Source organism: Pongo pygmaeus, chromosome 1 (genome assembly GCF_028885625.2).
Source record: "Pongo pygmaeus isolate AG05252 chromosome 1, NHGRI_mPonPyg2-v2.0_pri, whole genome shotgun sequence".
Lineage (NCBI taxonomy): Eukaryota > Metazoa > Chordata > Mammalia > Primates > Hominidae > Pongo > Pongo pygmaeus.
The window spans coordinates 95,915,895-95,936,303 of record NC_072373.2 but is presented as its reverse complement, the minus strand read 5'-3'; the positions used below and the strand labels follow the sequence as shown (position 1 = coordinate 95,936,303).

General features: G+C 49.4%; 1 protein-coding gene across 9 annotated transcripts in view; it reads left to right on the top strand.

The window, feature by feature from the left end:
• IL6R (interleukin 6 receptor) overlaps nucleotides 1-20,409 on the top strand; it is a 76,254-nt gene that overhangs the window by 23,661 nt on the left and 32,184 nt on the right. For 4 of the 9 annotated variants that reach the window (XM_063660186.1, XM_054460478.2, XM_054460458.2 and 1 more), the window contains exons 2-7: nucleotides 98-346; nucleotides 1,390-1,513; nucleotides 5,451-5,632; nucleotides 5,921-6,087; nucleotides 6,908-7,049; nucleotides 19,312-19,358. In XM_063660186.1, the coding sequence (XP_063516256.1) occupies nucleotides 98-346; nucleotides 1,390-1,513; nucleotides 5,451-5,632; nucleotides 5,921-6,087; nucleotides 6,908-7,049; nucleotides 19,312-19,358 (911 nt within the window). Of the gene's footprint in view, nucleotides 1-97; nucleotides 347-1,389; nucleotides 1,514-5,450; nucleotides 5,633-5,920; nucleotides 6,088-6,907; nucleotides 7,050-8,370; nucleotides 9,027-16,393; nucleotides 16,442-17,295; nucleotides 17,389-19,311; nucleotides 19,359-20,409 lie in introns of those variants that run through there. The other 5 variants (XM_054460442.2, XM_054460464.2, XM_054460451.2 and 2 more) reach the window with 3 other exon arrangements.

The following is a 20,409-nucleotide window of genomic DNA, read 5'->3' as shown; positions in this document are numbered from 1 at the left end:
TGATTATCACTGAGGCCTCTCGTGGCTTCCTCAGACTAGAACGAAGCCCCCTTCTTCAGTGGCTATGGGCTCACCGAGTGTCTTCTCCCTCCTCCAGAGGTGGCGAGAGGTGTGCTGACCAGTCTGCCAGGAGACAGCGTGACTCTGACCTGTCCAGGGGTAGAGCCGGAAGACAATGCCACTGTTCACTGGATGCTCAGGAAGCCGGCTGCAGGCTCCCATTCTAGCAGATGGGCTGGCATGGGAAGGAGGCTGCTGCTGAGGTCGGTGCAGCTCCATGACTCTGGAAACTATTCATGCTACCAGGCCGGCCGCCCAGCTGGGACTGTGCACTTGCTGGTGGATGGTGAGTTGTGCCTCAGAGCTCCCGGAGATAGTTCCCGTAAGAAATGAGGCTCTGTGCATTCCAGACAGTCCCTGTCTGAGCCTTCAAACTCCCGCCATTTCCTTGAAACAAGAATTTGGGGGAAGGCCCACCAATGTCTGCCATCCAGATGCTGGCAAAGACTGCTGCTGGGTGGGAGTGGGAGCGTCTGACTGGTGGGGAACATTGGCTTTGGGAGTTAGGACTTCTGGTGAACTGGTGAATAGCCTGGGGCCCGGAGTCAGGCAGCCTGGGTTTGAATCCTGCTCCTTCACATACAGCTTAACTTCTCCGCCCTTCAGTTTCATCTTTGGCAAAATAAGGTTAATTTTATTACCTTAACTTAGAGTTGTTGCAAAGGGGGTGTATGTGAATTTGCGTGTGTGTGTGTGTGTGTGTATCACACACATATGCTGCTAAAAAGTCTGCATAGCACATCCTAAGCTCTCTCAAATTAGCTATTCTTATTTTTTTAGAATTAGCAAGTTCTTAGCTCCCTCATACCTAGATAAAGACTTCCTGGAACCAGTGTCCTGTGTGCCGAGCCCTATGCAAAGGCACTTTCTTCCTTGTATCTCTTGTAATCCTTCAGCAGCCTTGTCAGGGAAAGCAGGCTTATCATCATTTCCATCATCATTATATTATCATCAGTTTAATTTATTCATGAGGAAACTGAAGAGTGGCTAGGACTTGCCGAAGGCCGCACAGCCAGGTCTGTGTGACTCCAAAGCCCTTTTTTTCGATCATCCTCTCTCCTCTTCAGACAAGTTGGCCCTGAGGTTCTTCCCTTCCCCTGTCCCGGATCCGTGTCCCAGACTGACAGGAGGACTTTGGTGTCCTTTAATTTCCCAGCTGCGATTTCATTCATGTGTGCCTGAGTGTGGCCAGGGTCCTGACTGGCTCCAGGGCTGGGGCCGAGGGGCCTAGCCACGTGCTCCCCTCAAGGGAGGCTGCCCTGCCTGCAAGGTCAGGTGCGCCCCAGGATCCCCACCCGCCTGCTCACACCTGCAATGCTTTCCTTTCAGTTCCCCCCGAGGAGCCCCAGCTCTCCTGCTTCCGGAAGAGTCCCCTCAGCAACGTTGTTTGTGAGTGGGGTCCTCGGAGCACCCCATCCCTGACGACCAAGGCTGTGCTGTTGGTGAGGAAGTTGTAAGTATCTTGGGCTGAGCTGTGTGCATGTTGGCTCCCTCCTTCCCAAGGCCCCCCAGAGAGGGGCTGGTTCAGGTGATTTCAAAACGTTATCATTAGGAATTCCTTCAGGCTGAGGAAGAGGAGATGAGAGGGGACTGAGATTTACATCTGACTGCCCCCCTGAGCTAGGCACTGTGCTTGTGCTTGGAACCTTGTCCTATTCACTTGACCTTGGTTATCACAACAGCTATGGGAAGTGGGTGTTATTTTTCTCACTTAACAGATGGAGAGACTGAGGCCCAGAGACTGATTAACAGATTTGGGTCACTTAGCTAGTAAGTGGCTCTGCTGGGAATTCAATCCCAGTCTGTCTGATTTCATTCAAAGTCCAAAGATTATGGGCGTTGCTCTGAAAAACACGCAAATGTCCCTGGATGGGGGTAGCACAGCCAGACCATTATCAGTATCTGGGCCCTTGTGGGCGTATCAGGCTATTTCCATGATAAAGGCACGAGAGAGAAAGCGGTGATGGGCGGGGGAGAGGGAGCTTGGGGCCATGGGGCGAGAAGTCACGCCTGCCTGGGGGCTCTGCATCATCACCGGAAGACGGCTTAACGTGGGAAGACCTGGGATGGGTACAGGCATGGATGTAGAGGAGGTGGAAGATGCTGAAAACAAATCTCCTTCTGCAGTTTTGCCGGTCTCCATCGCAGAGCCACAGTCTCCCTAGTCCAGAGGTTTACAATTGAGTTTGAGCTGTCAGTCATCAGAATACAGGGCAAGGAGGACGCATTCCAAGACCCCTAGTGGATGCCTGAAATCGCAAATGGTGCTGAACCCTATATATACTATGTTTTTCTATAGATATGTACTTATGATAGTTTACTTTATAAATTAGGTGCAGTAAGAGGTTAACAATAACTAAAAATAGCATAGAACAATGATAACAATATACTGTAATAACAGTTATGTGAATGTGGTCTCTCTGTTTCTCAAAACGTCTTATTACTGTACTCACCCTTCTTGTGATGATATGAGGTTGTGAAATGCCTGCATGATGGGATGGAGTGAGGTGAATGATGTAGGCATTGTGACTCAGTGTTAGGCTACTAGGACTTTCTGACCATGTGTTAGAAGGAGGATCACCTGTTTTGGGTGACTCTGGGTCACCAAGCCATGATGATGGCGGTGGATGTCAGGACGAGTGATGGGTAGCATGCACAGTGCAGGAATGCTGAACAAAGTGATGATTCACGTCCTGGGCGGGACGGCGTGAAATCTCGTCACACTTCTCAGAACAGTGGGCAGTTTAAAATTTCTGAAGTGCTTATTTCTGGAATTTTCCATTTAATATTTTTGGACCGCAGTTGACCACAGGTAGCCGAAATCTTGGAAGGCAAAACCTCGGATAAGGCAGGACTACTGTATCAGAAAGCCAGAGCAGTGACTTCAACAGGGTGGTTCGGCTCCCACTTGCGTCTGTTTCCATAGAGTTACTGGGCCGCCTGGCAGTCATATTTTTGTTCTGTCCTCTATGATGAAAAGTGCGGATTACCATCTGTGAATGATGCAGCTGCCATTAGCACTGTCAGCTCATGCCCCAAGCCTGGATAGCTTCACAGCCCAGCGAAGGATACACCTTGTTTGTACCTCAAAGGCTTGTACCATAGATAGGATTAGGCAGGATAGAGACGGTGGCTGGCAGCTTCCCAGGCCAGCCTGTGGAAAGCTCTGTCATTTCTGACGCTTCAACAGAAATACTTTTTTTTTTTTTTTTGAGATGGAGTTTCACTCTGTCGCCCAGGCTGGAGTGCAGTGGTGGGATCTCGGCCCACTGCAATCTCCGCCTCCCGGGCTCAAGCGATTCTCCTGCCTCAGCCTCCTGAGTAGCTGGGATTACAGGCGCATGCCACCACGCCTGGCTAATCTTTGTATTTTTAGTAGAGATGAGGTTTCACCATGTTAGCGGGGCTGGTCTCAAACTTCTGACCTAGGGTGATCCACCTGTCTCGGCCTCCCAAAGTGCTGGGATTACAGGCGTGAGCCACCGTGCCCGGCTTGACTGCAATACTTTCCATGTTGACAGCGGGAGTGGGAGAGAGTACAGTGCTTGTCTTCCTGAGCAGCCTCGTGCCTTTGCTTCCATCTGCTTTGAAGAGTCAGCATGGCCACTGGGCGCCTTTGAAGTGAGGAAAGAGCAGAGGAAGTGGCTTCGAGAGCCTCAGGGGCCCCAGCCCCCACTGAGGCCCCACCCAGACCTCAGGCCACTGCAGGCCCTGGAAGAGACAGTCCCCTGGAAAGGGATTACTGGGAGCTCTGCTTTTTCTCTTGTGTGTCTGCTTTCACACCCTTGCCCAACTGCAGCACTGCTCCCTCCTTCTTCCACAGGCATGGGTGAGCTCAGCCTCTGCCTTGGACCAGGCACGGTGCTGGGGCAGTGGGAGGAAGCAGGCCAACAAGACTGAGCCCCAGCCCTCTGACCCCACCTGGGCACACACGTAAAGCAGTCGGTGACCCTGCCTTCGTGGCTGGGTGGAAGCCTGGGTGGTGTTGGGGGAAGGAGGAAAGGGGCTTTAACTTAGCCTGGAAAGGTTGGGTTTGTCCCATGTGCTGGATTCAGCAGGAGCCCAGGGTTCGATCCCAAGTCACAGGTGGCAGACTCGTCACCCCAGCCGGAGGGTGAGTGCTTGACATGGCCTCACATGCCCACATGTGTCATAAGAGGGTGAAGCCTCAGGTTTCCAGGCCAGGTGGGATGGTGGCTGACTCACCTCGAATGTCTTCAGTCACCCAGAATTCTTTTCTGGACTCACCTGCCAGAACCCCTCTAGCACTTTTTGTGTCTCTGGAGTGGCATTTCTGCTGGGTGTCTAGTCATCTGAGGACAGATCTTTTTTGTTAGTGCCTTGAAGGCAGGGTGGGGCCGCTCTTGATTCATTTCTGTATCCCCTACAGTGCCAAGAGCACAGGCCCAGCGGGAGACCAGAGCTGGCCAGCCAACCAATGCCTGAGTGACTAGCTGAGCCCTCCAGCCTAGTTCCCCTCACCCCTCGTGCCAGGCGCTAGGCTACATGTTTATATATATTTGTAAATCCGGCTAGTTTCCTCATCTCTAGATTTTACATTTATTGCTCAATTTTTTTTTTTTTTTTTTTTTTTGAGATGGAGGCTCTGTCGCCCAGGCTGGAGTGCAGTCTCTGTCACTGCAATGTCTGCCTCCTGGGTTCAAGTGATTCTTCTGTTTCAGCCTCCTGAGTAACTGGGACTACAGGCATGCGCAACCACGCCAGGCTAATTTTTTTTTTTTTTTTTTTTTTGTATTTTTAGTAGAGACAGGGTTTCACCAATTGGCTAGGCTGGTCTCGAACTCCTGACCTCATGATCTGCCCGCGTTGCCCTCCCAAAGTGCTAGAATTACAAGCGTGAGCCACCGCACCCGGCCTTATTTCTCAGTTTTAACAGAACCAGCCAGGTGTGATGGCTCACGCCTGTAATCCCAGCATTTTGGGAGGCTGAGGCGGGCAGATCACCTGAGGTCAGCAGTTTGAGACCAGCCTGGGCAACATGGTGAAACCCCATCTCTATTAAAAATACAAAAATTTGCTGGGCACGCTCAGGAGGCTGAGGCAGGAGAATCTCTTGAACCTGGGAGGGAGGCAGAGGTTGCAGTGAGCCGAGATTGCGCCACTGCACTCCAGCCTGGGTGACACCGTGAGACTCTATCACAAAAACAAAACAAAACAAAACAAAAACTTAACCCCTACTAGGTAAGTAGTATTAATATTCCTATTTTCAAATGAGAAAAGGAGACTTAGAGGTACAGGGCTCATAAGTCTGGAGCTGGGATTCAAACCCCGGGATTCCACTTCCCCCTTCTCCCCTTCTCCCCTTCTCTCCCCTCTCGAGTCTGTGCGAAACTGACAGGCGAGCCCTGCCCTTGTTTTGTGTCTAACAGTCAGAACAGTCCGGCCGAAGACTTCCAGGAGCCGTGCCAGTATTCCTGGGAGTCCCAGAAGTTCTCCTGCCAGTTGGCAGTCCCGGAGGGAGACAGCTCTTTCTACATAGTGTCCATGTGCGTTGCCAGTAGTGTCGGGAGCAAGTTCAGCAAAACTCAAACCTTTCAGGGTTGTGGAATCTGTACGTAAGCTATTCCCCATCTCCAGCAGTTTCCTTCTCTTTTGATTTAATACTCCTTATCGACTTCTCAGAGTGGCAGGGAAGGGGTGGTTGAGGGGTTTGGTGAGTTGGTGCCTTTTGGGCGTTGCTTGCCGGGAGGTGTGGCAATGATAAAGCAGGCCCTTGTGGAGCTGTGCATGGGGAGTGAACGGGGCTGGGTGGGGCCCTGCCTGCTGGGATCTCAGCCCACATGGGCTTCTCTACACTATATTTGGTGCTGCAAAGGAGCCATGCTCCCTTTTTCCACAGTGCAGCCTGATCCGCCTGCCAACATCACAGTCACTGCCGTGGCCAGAAACCCCCGCTGGCTCAGTGTCACCTGGCAAGACCCCCACTCCTGGAACTCATCTTTCTACAGACTACGGTTTGAGCTCAGATATCGGGCTGAACGGTCAAAGACATTCACAACATGGATGGTAAATTTATGTTTTACTTCTGGTCAGAGAGGTGCCCCTAGATGCTCAGGCGTAGTAGAAAGGGTACTAGAGGCCAGGCGTGGTGGCTCATGCCTGTAATCCCAGCCCTTTGGGAGGCCAAGATGGGCGGATCACTTGAGGTCAGGAGTTCGAGACCATCCTGGCCAACATGGTGAAATACCGTCTCTACTAAAATTACAAAATATTAGCTGAGTGTGGTGGCGCATGCCTATATCCCAGCTACTCGGGGGCTGAGACAGGAGAATCCCTTGAACTCGGGAGGTGGAGGTTGCAGTGAGCGGAGATCACACCACTGCACTCCAGCCTGGGCGACAGAGTTAGACTCCATGTCAAAAAAAAAAAAAAAAAAAAAAATAGAAAGTGTACTAAAAAGAAAACCATAGGCTCTACTTCCTGCTTCACAATTGGCTACCTTTGTTGCTTTGGATAAATGTTTTAAGCTTTCTGAGCCTTGGTGGTATATCATTTATTAAATGAAAAGGATAATGCCAGGCCAGTCTCCTCTTCCCAGGCTTGTCTGTGAGGAGAGCAATGTGGGAAGAGATTTGGGCTGTAGACATGTCAAGGGTTGTGGCTTGCAGGATTCTATAGTGCATTCGTGGGGCAGGGACTTTCTGCTTCAGCTTCCATGGGCCCTGAGGGCAACCCCCTCTCTAGCAGAGCCTCTGGGGTTGTGGGAGCCTCTAGATGCCTCTGCCAGCTGAAGCACAGGGCTGGCCAAGGCACCAACCTACTGGGGTGCTACCTGCCCAGCACCATCCTGGATCCCTCCCCAGAGTCACTGTGCCCTCGTCCTCAGGTCAAGGACCTCCAGCATCACTGTGTCATCCACGACGCCTGGAGCGGCCTGAGGCACGTGGTGCAGCTTCGTGCCCAGGAGGAGTTCGGGCAAGGCGAGTGGAGCGAGTGGAGCCCGGAGGCCATGGGCACACCTTGGACAGGTACTGTGGTGGGCACTGAGGAAAGAAGGGATGTTTCAACTGTCATTGCATCAGGTATCCATTGCTATGTGACAAGTTGCCTCAAAACTAGTGGCTTAGGCCAGGTGTGGTGGCTCACACCTGTAATCCCAGCACTTTGGGAGGCCGAGGCGGGTGGATTGCCTGAGGTCAGCCTGGCCAACATGGTGAAACCCCGTCTCTACGAAAAATAGAAAAAATTAGCTGGACATGGTGGCAGGTGCCTGTAATTCCAGCTACTCAGAAGGCTGAGGCAGGAGAATCTCTTGAACTCAGGAGGCGGAGGTTGCAGTGAGCCAAAATCGCGCCATTGCACTCCAGCCTGGGCGACAAGAACGAAACTCCGTCTCAAAACAAACAACTAGTGGCTCAAAAACGACAATCATTTATCGGCTTGAAATTTCAAAAATACAGTCAGGCAGCTCTTCTGCTGGTCTTGCCCGAATCAGGAATGCAGCTGCCCTCAGATTGGGATGGTCTGAGGTGGCCTCGGTCACATGTCTGACGATGGTGCTGGCTGGTGGCGGAGGCTCTGGGTTCTCCCTGTGGCTTCTCATCCTCAGCTGCCAGCCCAGACTCAGGGCAGGCAGGTAGGGATCCTACCACAGATGGAGGGATGCACTGCAGAGAAGTTAGCCGTATTTAATCTAGGGCTTTTTATTTTTTTCAAATGTTAAAGGTAGTAATAATTGCCATTTGGGGATTGTTGAAATTAGAGCATGAAAAATTCCAGAAAAATATGAAGAATAATTATTACCAGTATTTTTACTCCCTAGAGAAAACCAGTGAGAACATGTTAGTATGCTGCTTTCCTTTTTCTAGGTACATGTATATGTGTGTGTATTTATATATATAAATGTAATATTCCCCATGTTGTCAATTACGTTTGGAAACTTATTATTTAGGAACTGCCTGATTAATATATATATTTTAAAACTCCATGGAAATTTGTTGTTGTTGTTGTTGTTTTGTTTGTTTGTTTTGAGAGGGAGTCTCGCTCTGTCGCCCAGGCTAGAGTGGAGTGGCATGATCTTAGCTCACTGCAAGCTCCGCCTTCCAGGTTCATGCCATTCTCCTGCCTCAGCCTGCCAAGCAGCCAGTACTACAGGCACCCGCCACCACGCTCAGCTAATTTTTTCTATTTTTTAGTAGAGACGGAGTTTCAGTGTGTTAGCCAGGATGGTCTCAATCTCCTGACCTTGTGATCTGCCCACCTCAGCCTCCCAAAGTGCTGGGATTATAGGCATGAGCCACTGTGCCCGGTCGGAAATTTTTTTAAACTTAAATTTTTTTTTTTTTGGAGACAGGGTTTCTCCTCGTTGCCCAGGATGGAATACAGCAGTGCAATCACAGCTCACTGCAACTTCTGCCTCCTGGGTTCAAGCAATCCTCCCGCCTCAGCCTCCTAAGTAGCTGGGACCACAGGCATGTGCCACAATGCTAATTTTTTAAAAATGTTTTGTAGAGACATGGTTTCACCATGTTGCCCAGGCTGGTCTCGAACTCCTGGCCTCAGGCAATCCACCAGCCTCAGACTCCCAAAGTGCTGGGATTACTGTAAGTGTGAGCCACTGCACCTGACTAAACTTTAAATTTTTTTTTTTTTTTAGACAGAGTCTCGCTCTGTCGCCCAGGCTGGAGTGCAGTGGCATGATCTTGGCTCACTGCAAGTTCTGCCTCTTGGGTTCATGCCATTCTCCTGCCTCAGCCTCCTGAGTAGCTGGGACTACAGGTGCACACCACCACACCCAGCTAATTTTTTTTTTTTTAGTAGAGACGGGGTTTCACTGTGTTGGCCAGGCTGGTCTTGAACTCCTGACCTCGTGATCCACCCGCCTCGCCCTCCCAAAATGCTGGGATTACAGGTGTGAGCCACCGCGCCTGTCCTAAACTTCAAAATTTTAATCAAATTAATACATGCACGTGGCAAAGAAGTAATAAACAGCTTATAATACTGAGCAGTGGTCCCTTGTCCCATGCCTTCCGTTTCTAGTCCTGCTTTCTAAGGAAGCTGCTTGACTCTTTCTGTTTCTAGTTCCTCTGTTGGTGCCCTCCTTACCGCTAAACAACAAGCTTATATGGCTTTTTTTTTTCCTGATAAAACCACTTGAGACATTATCTATCAACGCCCTGCTATGAAAGGTTAGGATTTAGCAGACCTAGAATGCAGGAATCTCCCTGACCACAACCCAGAGAGTGGTCAGCCAGCCTCTGCTTAAATGCTTCCAGAGATGGAGAGCTTACTACCCCTTGTAGCAATCTGTTTCATTGTTCCCAGCGTTTTTGTTGTAGAATGGCTTCATGGCTCACTTTGGGGTCAAATGTTTCTAGCCCTGTGGAGTAGTTGAACCAAATTAATCATTCTTAAATACTTGGCAGTTAGGAAAAAAAAAGAATAAGATACCCATTTATTTGAGTAAGTACGGATAAAAAGGAAAAGGTAGAATTGACATCAGTCCCATCCCTACCCCTGCCACTTTCTCCCAGCCCTGGCCCCAGGGAGAGAAGGCTTTTATCTATGGGCTGCACATTCTTCCCCCAGATTGGATGGTGTGGGGTGATGGCTCTTCCTCCTGCCTGGCTTTGTACTGTGGGGTCCTTGTCCCTTGTCTTTCCTGTCCTGGGGAGAGCCAGAGGAGTATGCTGGTGCTTAGGGTGTAATCCTAGTTAGATGCAATAATATGAAGTGCAGGCTTCCATCTTTGTTGGCACTTTCCCCGTTCATCAAGTATAGGAGGCAGCTTTCTATTGGGCCCTCTCCTCAAAAGCTTTTTTCCTGCTCAGACCTGGACAAGGAGTGGGGCCTAACTACTATATCTTACTTAGGGAGACCATTTTAATAAATCAGTGCATCCTTCAGGGTAGATCGTATTGACCTGTCCATGGTTTTCTTTGATTTGTGTATACTTTGAGCCATACACATTCATTTATCTGAATGCTGAGCATCAGTATGGCTTTGGGGGTCTTTTTAAGGGGGGAAAAATCAGCTCTAACATCGTGCAGAGGACTAGGAATTCCAAATATAGGCTGACCCCTATTTTACCTTTTATTCCAACCACTTAGTTCAGACAGCTTAAAGCTTGTGACAAGCAGCTTAAAAGCAATCTTGTTTTTTTTTTATAAAGTCTCTTCTTCTAAAAATTTTCAAATTGTAAAGTGTACATAAGATTTACCATTTATATTATTATTATTATTTTTTGAGACAGAGTCTCGCTCTGTCGCCTAGGCTAGAGTGCAGTGGCGTGATCTCAGCTCAATGCAACCTCTGCCTCCCGGGTTCAAGCAATTCTCCTATCTCAGCCTCTCAAGTAGCTGGGACTACAGGTGCCCGCCACCATGCCTGGCTAATTTTGTATTTTTAGTGGAGATGGGGTTTCACCATATTGGTCAGGCTGGTCTTGAACCCCTGACCTCAGGTGATTCATCCACCTCAGCCTCCCAAAGTGCTGGGATTACAGGCATGAGCCACCGCGCCCTGCCCATTTATATTATTTTTAAGTGCACAGCTCTGTGGCATTAAGTATTGTTGTGCAACCATCACCACTTTACTTCTCCAGGACTTTTTTCATCTTGTAAAACTGAAACTCAGAATCTGTTAAACAGTAACTCTCCTTTCACCCACTCCTTCCCCCAGCTCGTGGCAACCACCAGTCTACTTGCTTTTTTTGTGAGTTTGACTACTCTAGTACTTCATTTGCTTGCTTGCTTGCTTGCTTGCATGCCTGCCTACCTGCCTGCCTGCCTTCCTTTGTCTCTTTCTTTCTCTCCCTCTTTCTCTCTCTCTCTTTTTTTTTTTTTTTTTTTTTGGTGAGACGGAGTCTTACTCTGTCACCCACCCAGGGCTGGAGTGCACTGTTATGACCTTGGCTCACTGCAACCTCCGCCTCCCGGGTTCAAGCAATTCTCCAGCCTCAGCCTCCTGAGTAGCTGGGATTACAGGCACCTGCCACCATGCCTGGCTAATTTTTGTATTTTTAGTAGAGACAGGGTTTCACCATGTTGGCCAGGCCAGTCTTGAACTCCTGACCTCAGGTGATCTGTCCACCTTGGCCTCCCAAAATGCTGAGATTACAGGCATGAGCCACTGCACCTGGCCCTCTGTCTTTCTTTCTTTCTTTTCTTTTTTTTTTTGAGATAGGTTCTCCCTCTATCACCCAGGCTGGGGTGCAGTGGCGTGTGATCATGCTCACTGCAGCCTTGACCTCCCAGGCTCAAGCAGTCCTCCCACCTCAGCCTCCCAAGTAGCTGGGACTACAGGTATGCACCACCATGCCTGACTAATTTTTGTATTTTTTGTAGAGACAAGGTTTCACCATGTTGCCCAGGCTGCACTCTAGGTACTTCAAATAAGTGGAATCAGAGAGTATTTGTCCTTTGGTGACTGACTTATTTCACTTAGCATAATGTCCTCAAGGTATAACATGTGTCAGACTTTCCTCACTTTTTAAGGCTGAATAATATTCCATTGTGTAGAGATACCACATTGTGTTGATTCATTCATTTGTCAGGGGACACTGGGTTTGCTTCCCCATTTTGGTTGTTGTGCATAATGCTGCTATGAACATGGGTGTAAAATATCTGTTTAGATTCCTGCTTTCAGTTCTTTTGTGTATATACTCAGAATTATAATTGTGGCATCATATGGTAATTCTATTTTTAAATTTTCATGGAAATGCCGTACCGTTTTCCACAGTGGCTGCACCATTTTACACTTATACCAGAATGTATAAGGGTTCCAGTTTTTCCACATCCTTGCCAACACCTGTTATTTTTCATTTTGCTGCAATAGTCCACCTTATGGATGTGAAGTGTTATCTCACTGTGGTTTTGATTTGCATTTCTCTAATGATTAATGTCTTTTTTTTTTTTTTTTTGAGACAGAGTCTCACCCTGTCACCCAGTCTGGAGTGCAGTGGGGCGATCTTGGCTCACTGCAACCTCCGTCTCCTGGGGTTCAAGTGATTCTCGTGCCTCAGCCTCCCGAGTAGTTGAGATTGGCATGCACCACCACACCCAGCTAATTTTTGTATTTTTAGCAGAGATGGGGTTTTGCCATGTTGGCGAGGCTGCTCTCGAACTCCTGACCTCAAGGGATCTGCCCATCTATGCCTCCCAAAGTAGTGGGATTACAGGCGTGAGCCACCACGCCCAGGCTGAGCATCTTTTCATGTGCTTCTTGGCCATTCATATATCTTTGGAGAAATATCTATTCAAATAGAAAGTTCTTTCTTATGTGAACCTAACTCTGGCCTCACTGGCCCTTGCTCTGTTCTCAGGGATAACCGGTGACAAATTTCCTTGTCTGCTCTCTCTGAATTCTTTTGGAGTTCCCAGACCTGCATCTGCTTGGGCTCCTCTTCCCAGGCTGTTACATGAGATGGTCTGTGAATTCTTCACCTTTCTGGCCCCCTTCCCCTGAATCTGGTCCCATTTGTGGATGTCCCTCTTTAAGTTGCTGACACTCTCCTTCTATTGGAAGATGGTGTGGTGGGGGCTGTCTGCCCAGCACTGGGTACGGTCTCCACTTTCCAGCCTCAGGTGGATGTGCTTCTTTGGCATAGACACAGCTTCTGTGGGAGCTCAGAAAGAACAGTCGGTTTCTTCTCACATAAGGAGCGGAAGACTTTGAGCCCTCCACCCTATACATGTGTGGTTTGAGGCAGGGGAAGTCTTCAAAACCCAGTGGTGAATATATCCAAGAAAGAAACCTGCTGCTCCCTCTCTGCTGAGGGCAGAGCAAGAGGAACTTGGATGATTCTGACGCAAGAGGGGGATTCAGGTTGGAAATTGGTGGGCAGTTCTGAAAAATAAGAGGAAGGTTAGAACACTAGATGAGGTGTGTGTTATGGACCACGGTTATTTGGCTGTTAGGGACGCATCAGTGTACTAAACACTGTATCACCCTGTGGGGTGAACTTACCCACCCCAAGGACCTTCAGCTCTCAAGGCCCAGACAGACGGATGCACCTGCCTCCCAGCCTAGGTGTGGGAGTCGTGGCCTTTGGGAGACACAGAGGTCCTGGGAAGCACCTGGGAGTCAGGTTGTATGACATTGGTAAAGTTAGTTCAGCTCTCAGAGCCTCAGTCTTGTCATCTGTAAAGTAGGGATGATAGCACCAATCTTATTCCTTTCAGAGAGTTTTTGCGAGTCTGATGAAAAAATATTCTTTAGAAATGCTAAAGCATACTGCACTTGTAAGGGGATCAGCAATTACAGGACAGTGCTGGTTCTTGGGAGGAGAGTGGGACCAGGGGCATCCCAGAATCACTATCCTGGATGCCATCGTGAACACACTGCACTGGAATATGGAGGAGGAAGTAGAGTGGGTGGTTTGAGAAAGCTTTCCTGGTGGTTTTAGTATGTGCTTGAGGGGGCTGGAGGAGGGTGCGTGCCCCACCGTAGTATACCTAATACATAATAGATGGTGTTCACAGTGCGATAAGGCCGTAAGCAGACTGTTCTGTTGGGGCAGTTTAGAGATAGCAGGAAAAGCTTCACGGAGGAGGTGACAACTGAATTGTGTCTTGAAGGATGTGCAGGAGGGTCCCAGACAGAAAATGGGGATTGTAGGCAGAGTACAAGGGCATGGAGCTGTGAGCAAGGGGAGGGTGGCAGGGAGCTGCTTGGTGAGGCTGACACGTGTGTGGGTGGGTGGTCTGAGTGGGACAGGTGGAGGCCGGCCTTGGTGGGCCCCTGTAGGAGTGGAAGTGGAATGCCATAGAGGGGGGCTCTGGAGCCTGGACTTCAGCAGGTGCTGCCCCCTTGAGGCTGGGGCCTGGCCCCCGCACAGACTGTAGCCCAGGATAGCCTTTTGTATGAAGTTGGGGGTCCCAGGGTCACTCTGTCTTAGCCCTGCTTTGGCCAGCAAGGCCAGGTCACGTCTGTCAGCACCTGCAGCAGCGGCTCATGGAAATTGTGCAGGGCAGGAAAAGCAGGCTGGTAACTGTGGACAGGGCGCGTAGTCGGCGGCTTTCTCTCAAGCAGGAGTTCTGAATTTATCCTCTCCTGATGGGAGTTCTCCCTGTCACATCAACATTGAGTCTGGGGGAATCTCAAAATCATTTTCTTCTTCTTTTTTTTTTTTTTTTTCGGAGACGGGATCTCATTCTGTTGCCCAAGCCAGAGTGCAGTGGCATAATCATAGCTAACTCCAGCCTTGAACTCCTGCCTCAGCCTCTGAGTAGCTAGGACTATAGGCATGCATCACGATGCCCGGCTAATTTTTTAAAAAATGTTTTACAGAGATGAGGTCACCCTATGTTGCACAGGCCTTGAGTGATCCTCCTGCCTCAGCCTCCCAAAGCTCTGGGATTTATAGCCATGAGCCACTGTGCCAGGCTGGAGCCCCTTTTCAAAGAGGGCGTAGGGCAAAATGCCTGGGAAAAGCCCATTAGGCATAAGGGGGTTATTCCTTGCTCCTCACAAATAATCCCTTTAACTCCCTCTCCTATTCCCCAAGAATGGGAATCACACCTGTTGGAGGAGGTGATACCAAAGGTTTGCATTTGCACATGAGGGGGTGCCCTGAAGCCAGGACTGGGCGGTCAGTGCCTCCAGCTACATATTATCTTCTCAAACTCTTTGGCCTCCATTCTGGAGGAGTTTGTTTTGTTCCTCTCTGCAGCACTCCCAAGTGGGACATTCTGGGGTTAAAGAGCCTTGGTTACACATTTCCGGAGAGATTTTGCCCTGTTCACTTATCCATGTGGCATCCCCGAATTCCCTCTCTGCCCTGTTTTCTGCAGCTTTCTGGAACATTCCACTGGGGGCCCCGCCCACTTCCACTGCATCACCTGCCGCTTTGTGCAGAGCACTGGCTCTGGAGTCAGGCAGCATTGGGTCTAGTTGCTGCCCTTGCCCTTGACTAGCACGACCCTGGGGAAGTACCTCACTGGGACTCAGTTTGCTTATTTGTCAAGTGGGAATAATAATGCCTGCCTCGAAAAACCCAAACCCCAGCCTTGCTGGGTTGTGAGGCTTCAATGAGGTGAGAAGCAATTAGCACAGAGCCTGGCACATGACAAGGGTGCAATAAATGCCAGCATGACTGCCTTTCACCGATGTCTCCTGCCAAGCCTGTCTCTCAAGCTTTGGATTCATGTCTTCAACTCGGCCCAGACTTCTGGCCAGATCCTCCCTCCTGTGCCAGGTGCTCAGCATGACCCAAAGCAAACATATCACACCCCTCACAGATCTCCCTGCCCTGCTTGTCCAGGGGACACCCCACCCACCCAGCTACCCAGCCAGGAGCTTGCACATCGCGCCAAATGTCTCTGCCTTGGTTTGGGTTCTTGCCACATCTCAGTAGCATCTAGCAGTCAGCCATTCTGTTGCACTCCACTCTTCGTGCCCCTCTCCACGACCCTCCTCCCGCATCTTCCCCTTGCCTACTCGCCTGACATCCCTGTGCACAACTGGGCGATTCCTAAATGTTGGGATTTCACGGGTCTGTAAAATTTCAAAAACAATTCTGGGGACCAATTAAAGTTGCTCGCTTTTTTTTTTTTGAAATGGAGTTTTGCTCTTGTTGCCCAGGCTGGAGTGCAATGGTGTGATCTTGGCTCACCGCAACCTCCACCTCCTGGGTTCAAGCGATTCCCCTGCATCAGCCTCCCGAGTAGCTGGGATTACAGGCATGCACCATCATGCCTGGCTAATTTTGTGTTTTTAGTAGAGATGGGGTTTCTCCATGTTGGTCAGGCTAGTCTTAACTCTTGACCTCAGGTGATCCACCCACCTCGGCCTCCCAAAGTGCTGGGATTACAGGCGTGAGCCACCATGCCCGGCTGGTTGCCGGCTTTTAATTTTGCTAAGTAAGGACATAAAATGTAACAAGTAAGTAATAAATAGCTATTAGCATTTAACATCACCATAATTTCATAAAAGAAAGGATGCTTGGTCAGGCGTGTTGGCTCAGGCCTATAATCCCAGCACTTTACGAGGCTGAGAGGGGAGGATTGCCTGAGCCCAGGAGATAGAGACCACCCAGGCACCATAAGGAGACCCTGTCTTTACAAAAAAAAGTTAAAAAATAATTAGTTGGGCATAGCAGTGCACACCTGTAATCCTAGCTAAGTGAGAGGCTGAGGTGGAAGGATCACCTGAGCCCAGCAGTTGGAGGCTGCAATGAGCTATGATTGCACTACTGCACTCCAGCCTGGGCAACAGAGTGAGACCCTGTCTTAACAACAAAAAGACTCCCTAATTGCCCCCCATGCCCGCCCCCCCAAATGAGGAAGGGTGAAACCTCAAAATGAGGGGTGCTTTTGGCACCCAGACAGTGTGGAGATGTACACACAGCCTTTTCTGTACTTGTCTCCACTAGGCTTCTCTCCACAGACCATCCCGGGTGGCATTTGGGACCCAGCTGGAGGTGAGTCATTTCTCCTCAGGAGGCTCCTCAGTGAGGTTTATTTATTTGTTTCTTCTATAGGAATAGAGGAGCAGTGATGAGCTGTCTGTTGGGTGGTTTAAAGGCTGCGAGGAAAGGTGTGAAGTAGGGTCCCCTTGCTCAGCATGGAGGAGCTGCCTGGCGCTGCTGAGCCTGTGGGTCCCACGGTCTCTCCTCTCCTCTTCCTGTGGCTTTGTGGTTCATTCCCCCTTTAACCCCAGAAACCTGAGCCGCCAGAGGTTACTGGGCATTCTGTGGGCCACAGGCTGTGCTGGGGGTCAGGACTGAGGGTAGAAATTTTCTTCCTGAAGCATCTGTCTTTAGTATAGTATGCGGAGCCTTTAAAAACCCCTAATGACAGCTGGGCGCGGTGGCTCACGCCTGCAATCCCAGCACTTTGGGAGGCTGAGGCGGGTGGATCACCAGGTCAGAAGATCGAGACCATCCTGGCTAACATGGTGAAACCCCATCTCTACTAAAAATACAAAAAATTAGCCGGGTGCGGTGGTGGGCGCCTGTAGTCCCAGCTACTCGGGAGGCTGAGGCAGGAGAATGGCGTGAACCCAGGAGGTGGAGCTTGCAGTGAGCTGAGATCGCGCCACTGCACTCCAGCCCGGGTGACAGAGCGAGACTCGGTCTCAAAAAAAAAAAGCCCTAATGACTGGGTCTCATTTCCATGGTTCTGAGGCAACAAGCAAGGTGGAGCCTTCAAGGCTCCAGATGAAGCTGACTCTGGCTGGGTTTGGAAAACTGCTGAACTGCATGAGCATCCATGGGCAGCCATATTTTCTATTTAGGGCTTCCCCATCTTCTTCTTGTTTTCTTCTTTTTTTCAGAGATGAGGTCTCGCTATGTTACCCAGGCTGGTCTCAAACTCCTGGCCTCATGGGATTCTCCAGCCTCAGTCTCCCAAAGTGCTGGGATTACAGGTGTGAGTCTGGCCTGCCCGTGTCTTCTTTGTCTTCTGATTTTAGCTTCCATTCTAGCACCTCCATGCCCTCAAGTCATCCTTTAGATACCCTGGGCTATGAGTGTGTAACTGTTCTCTGCTGGGCTGGGAAGAACGCAAAGGAATAAGAAACTGGGTCCCTCCCATGAATTCTAGGTTCAATTCAGGTCGCACTTGCTGTGCAGCCTTGAACAAATCGCTTTCCCTCTCTGGGCCTCTGTTTCCCCTCCGTACAATGGGAAGAGTGGATGCATTCTTATACCTCCTCTGGTGCTGCTGGTATGTGGTTTCCCCCTTACTGGTGACGGCATACTCCAGGAATTCTGGAAACCCTCCCTGACACCGAAGCAGGGTCACCCTCTCCCCGCCTCCTTGCTAGTCCTTCTTACTCCTGGCCCAGCGAGGCTCGTGATTTTTGTGTAAACCATTCTGTGGAATTTTAGAATTCTTGATGGAAAAATGATGAGCTGACAAGAAAATATTTTGAAATCCAGAGCATTCCACTCACTGCCTGTCACGGTTAAGGACCAGGCTTTCGCTTGGATACTTAGCCTCCTCTTGCCTTGGGGTTTCCGCAGAAACACTGTTCCCGTGGAGGGGGAGGGAGCCGTGAGGGTGCCTGGTCCACATCCCTGCTGCTGCAGTGTGTACTAAACCCATACAGGGAGATGAATATTTGTTTGTTATGTATTTTTTATTGCAAAAAGGTGCATAGAAGGAAATTGAAATAGTGCTTATCTCTGGTGATGTGTATCTTTCCATTTTCTTCTTCCTGTGTGCAAATATATAGTATTGTGATATATACTGTATTACACAATAAATAATCGTAAAAATATATTTCTTTAGAAAGTTTGAATCAAAATACATAGAATTTTTCTTGTCTTACATTCTTCATACAGCATTATGTCATGTCTTCAATGTTTTTCTAAAATATTTTTGGACAGACGTGGTGGCACACGCCTGTAGTCCCAGATACTTGGGAAGCTGAGGTGGGAGGATCACTGAAGCCCAGAATTTAAAGCTACAGTGAGCCATCATCATGCCACTGCACTCCAGCCTGGTGACAGAGCGAGACCCTGTCTCAAAAAATATATAATAATTGGCCAGGCACGGTAGCTCATGCCTGTAATCCTAGCACTTTGGGAGGCCAAAGCGGATAGATCACCTGAGGTCAGGAGTTCAAGACCAGCCTGGCCAATATGGTGAAACCCTGTCTCTACTAAAAATACAAAAATTAGCTGGGTGTGGTGGCGGGCGCCTATAATCCCAACTACTTGGGAGGCTGAGGAAGAAGAATCGCTTGAACCCAGTGAGTGGAGGTTGCAGTGAGCCGAGATTGTGCCACTTCTCAAAAAAAAAAAAAAATATATATATATATATATACATAAAATAAATTTTAAAAGTTTCTGCATTATGTAGTTATGTCATAATTTCTATAGCTAGTCCCTTATGGTTGGATATTTGGTTATTTCCAGCATGCTGTTTTTTGTTTTGTTTTGTTTTGTTTTTGAGACGGAGTTTTGCTCTTGTTGCCCATGCTGGAGTGCAATGGCATGATCTCGGCTCACTGCAACCTCCATCTCCCAGGTTCAAACGATTTTCCTGCCTCAGCCTCCTGAGTAGCTGGGATTACAGGCATGTGCGAGCACACCCGGCTAATTTTGTATTTTTAGTAGAGACGGGGTTTCTCCATGTTGGTCAGGCTGGTCTCGAACTCCCAACCTCAGGTGATCTACCCAGCCTCCCAAAGTGCTGGGATGACAGGCGTGAGCCACCGCGCCAAGCCCATGCTGTTCTTTTAAATAACATTGAGATGAACTTTTTTTTTTCTGATGCTGAAGCCCCTGAGACAGGACTCCAGGGCCCATGAATCACTAATAACGAGCCTTTCTTCTGTCCGCAGAATCCAGGAGTCCTCCAGCTGAGAACGAGGTGTCCACCCCCATGCAGGTGAGCTCCTGTTCTTGTAAAAGGGTCAGGGCTGCAGCACCTCGTGGTTAGGAGTGTGGGCTGATGCCAGACCGAATTTGGTTTAAATCCCAGCTCTGTCACGTAGTAGAAATGTGGTCGTGGTGAGTTACCTGTGCTTTTCAAGCCTCTGTGAAAGGGAATCATAGAAATTATCTTGTCCCAGGACTGTAAGGAGTGGAGCATCACTAGCCTGGCATGCAGAACTGCTCTGCGTCTAGCGGCTGCTATTTCATCTCTGAGCTTTTTGGACAACCCTAACGGCTTAGCTTGAGATTGGATTCTGTTTATCTGTGTCCTTCCCCTGTGGACTCCTGGTGTCATAATTTGCCGGAAAGAGGATTACCTCTGAAGCTGCTTTACAAATTCCTTGAGTAATCCAATTTCCTATCCAACTATATCTCCTCCTGTGGCCCTTAATTCCCTAAATGCTAAGCTGGGAGGCATAGCCACTTCTGGAGCTGTGCAGCACAGGGAAGGAGCCTGGGGCTCTTGAACCTTATCCGTGTTCCATGTAGGAACAGCCGCAGGTGAAGCCCATACCCATGGGGCTAGAGTGCTCCCAACATGGGTTCTGGGGAAACTGACACCGACTGAGGACTGGCCACATCCTGCTAAACTGGAGCCTTGCATTTGCTGTTTCATTGGCTCCTTATGTTAACATTACAAGGGAGTGCTTGTAAGGGCTTCTTAACATGGGTTAAGAAGTCTGAGGCCAGGGCTGGGCACAGGGGCTCACACCTGTAATCCCAGCACTTTGGGAGGCCAAGGCGGGCAGATCACCTGAGGTGGGGAGTTCAAGACCAGCCTGACCAGCATGGAGAAACCCTGTCTCTACTGAAATACAAAATTAGCCAGGTGTGGTGGCGCATGCCTGTAATCCTAGCTATTTGATAGGCTGAGGCAGGAGAATCGCTTGAACCTGGGAGGCGGAGGTTGCAGTGAGCCGAGATCAAGCCATTGTACTCCAGCTTGGGCGACAAAAGTGAAACTCCATTTCACAAAAAAAACAAAAAAATAAAAAGAAGTCTGT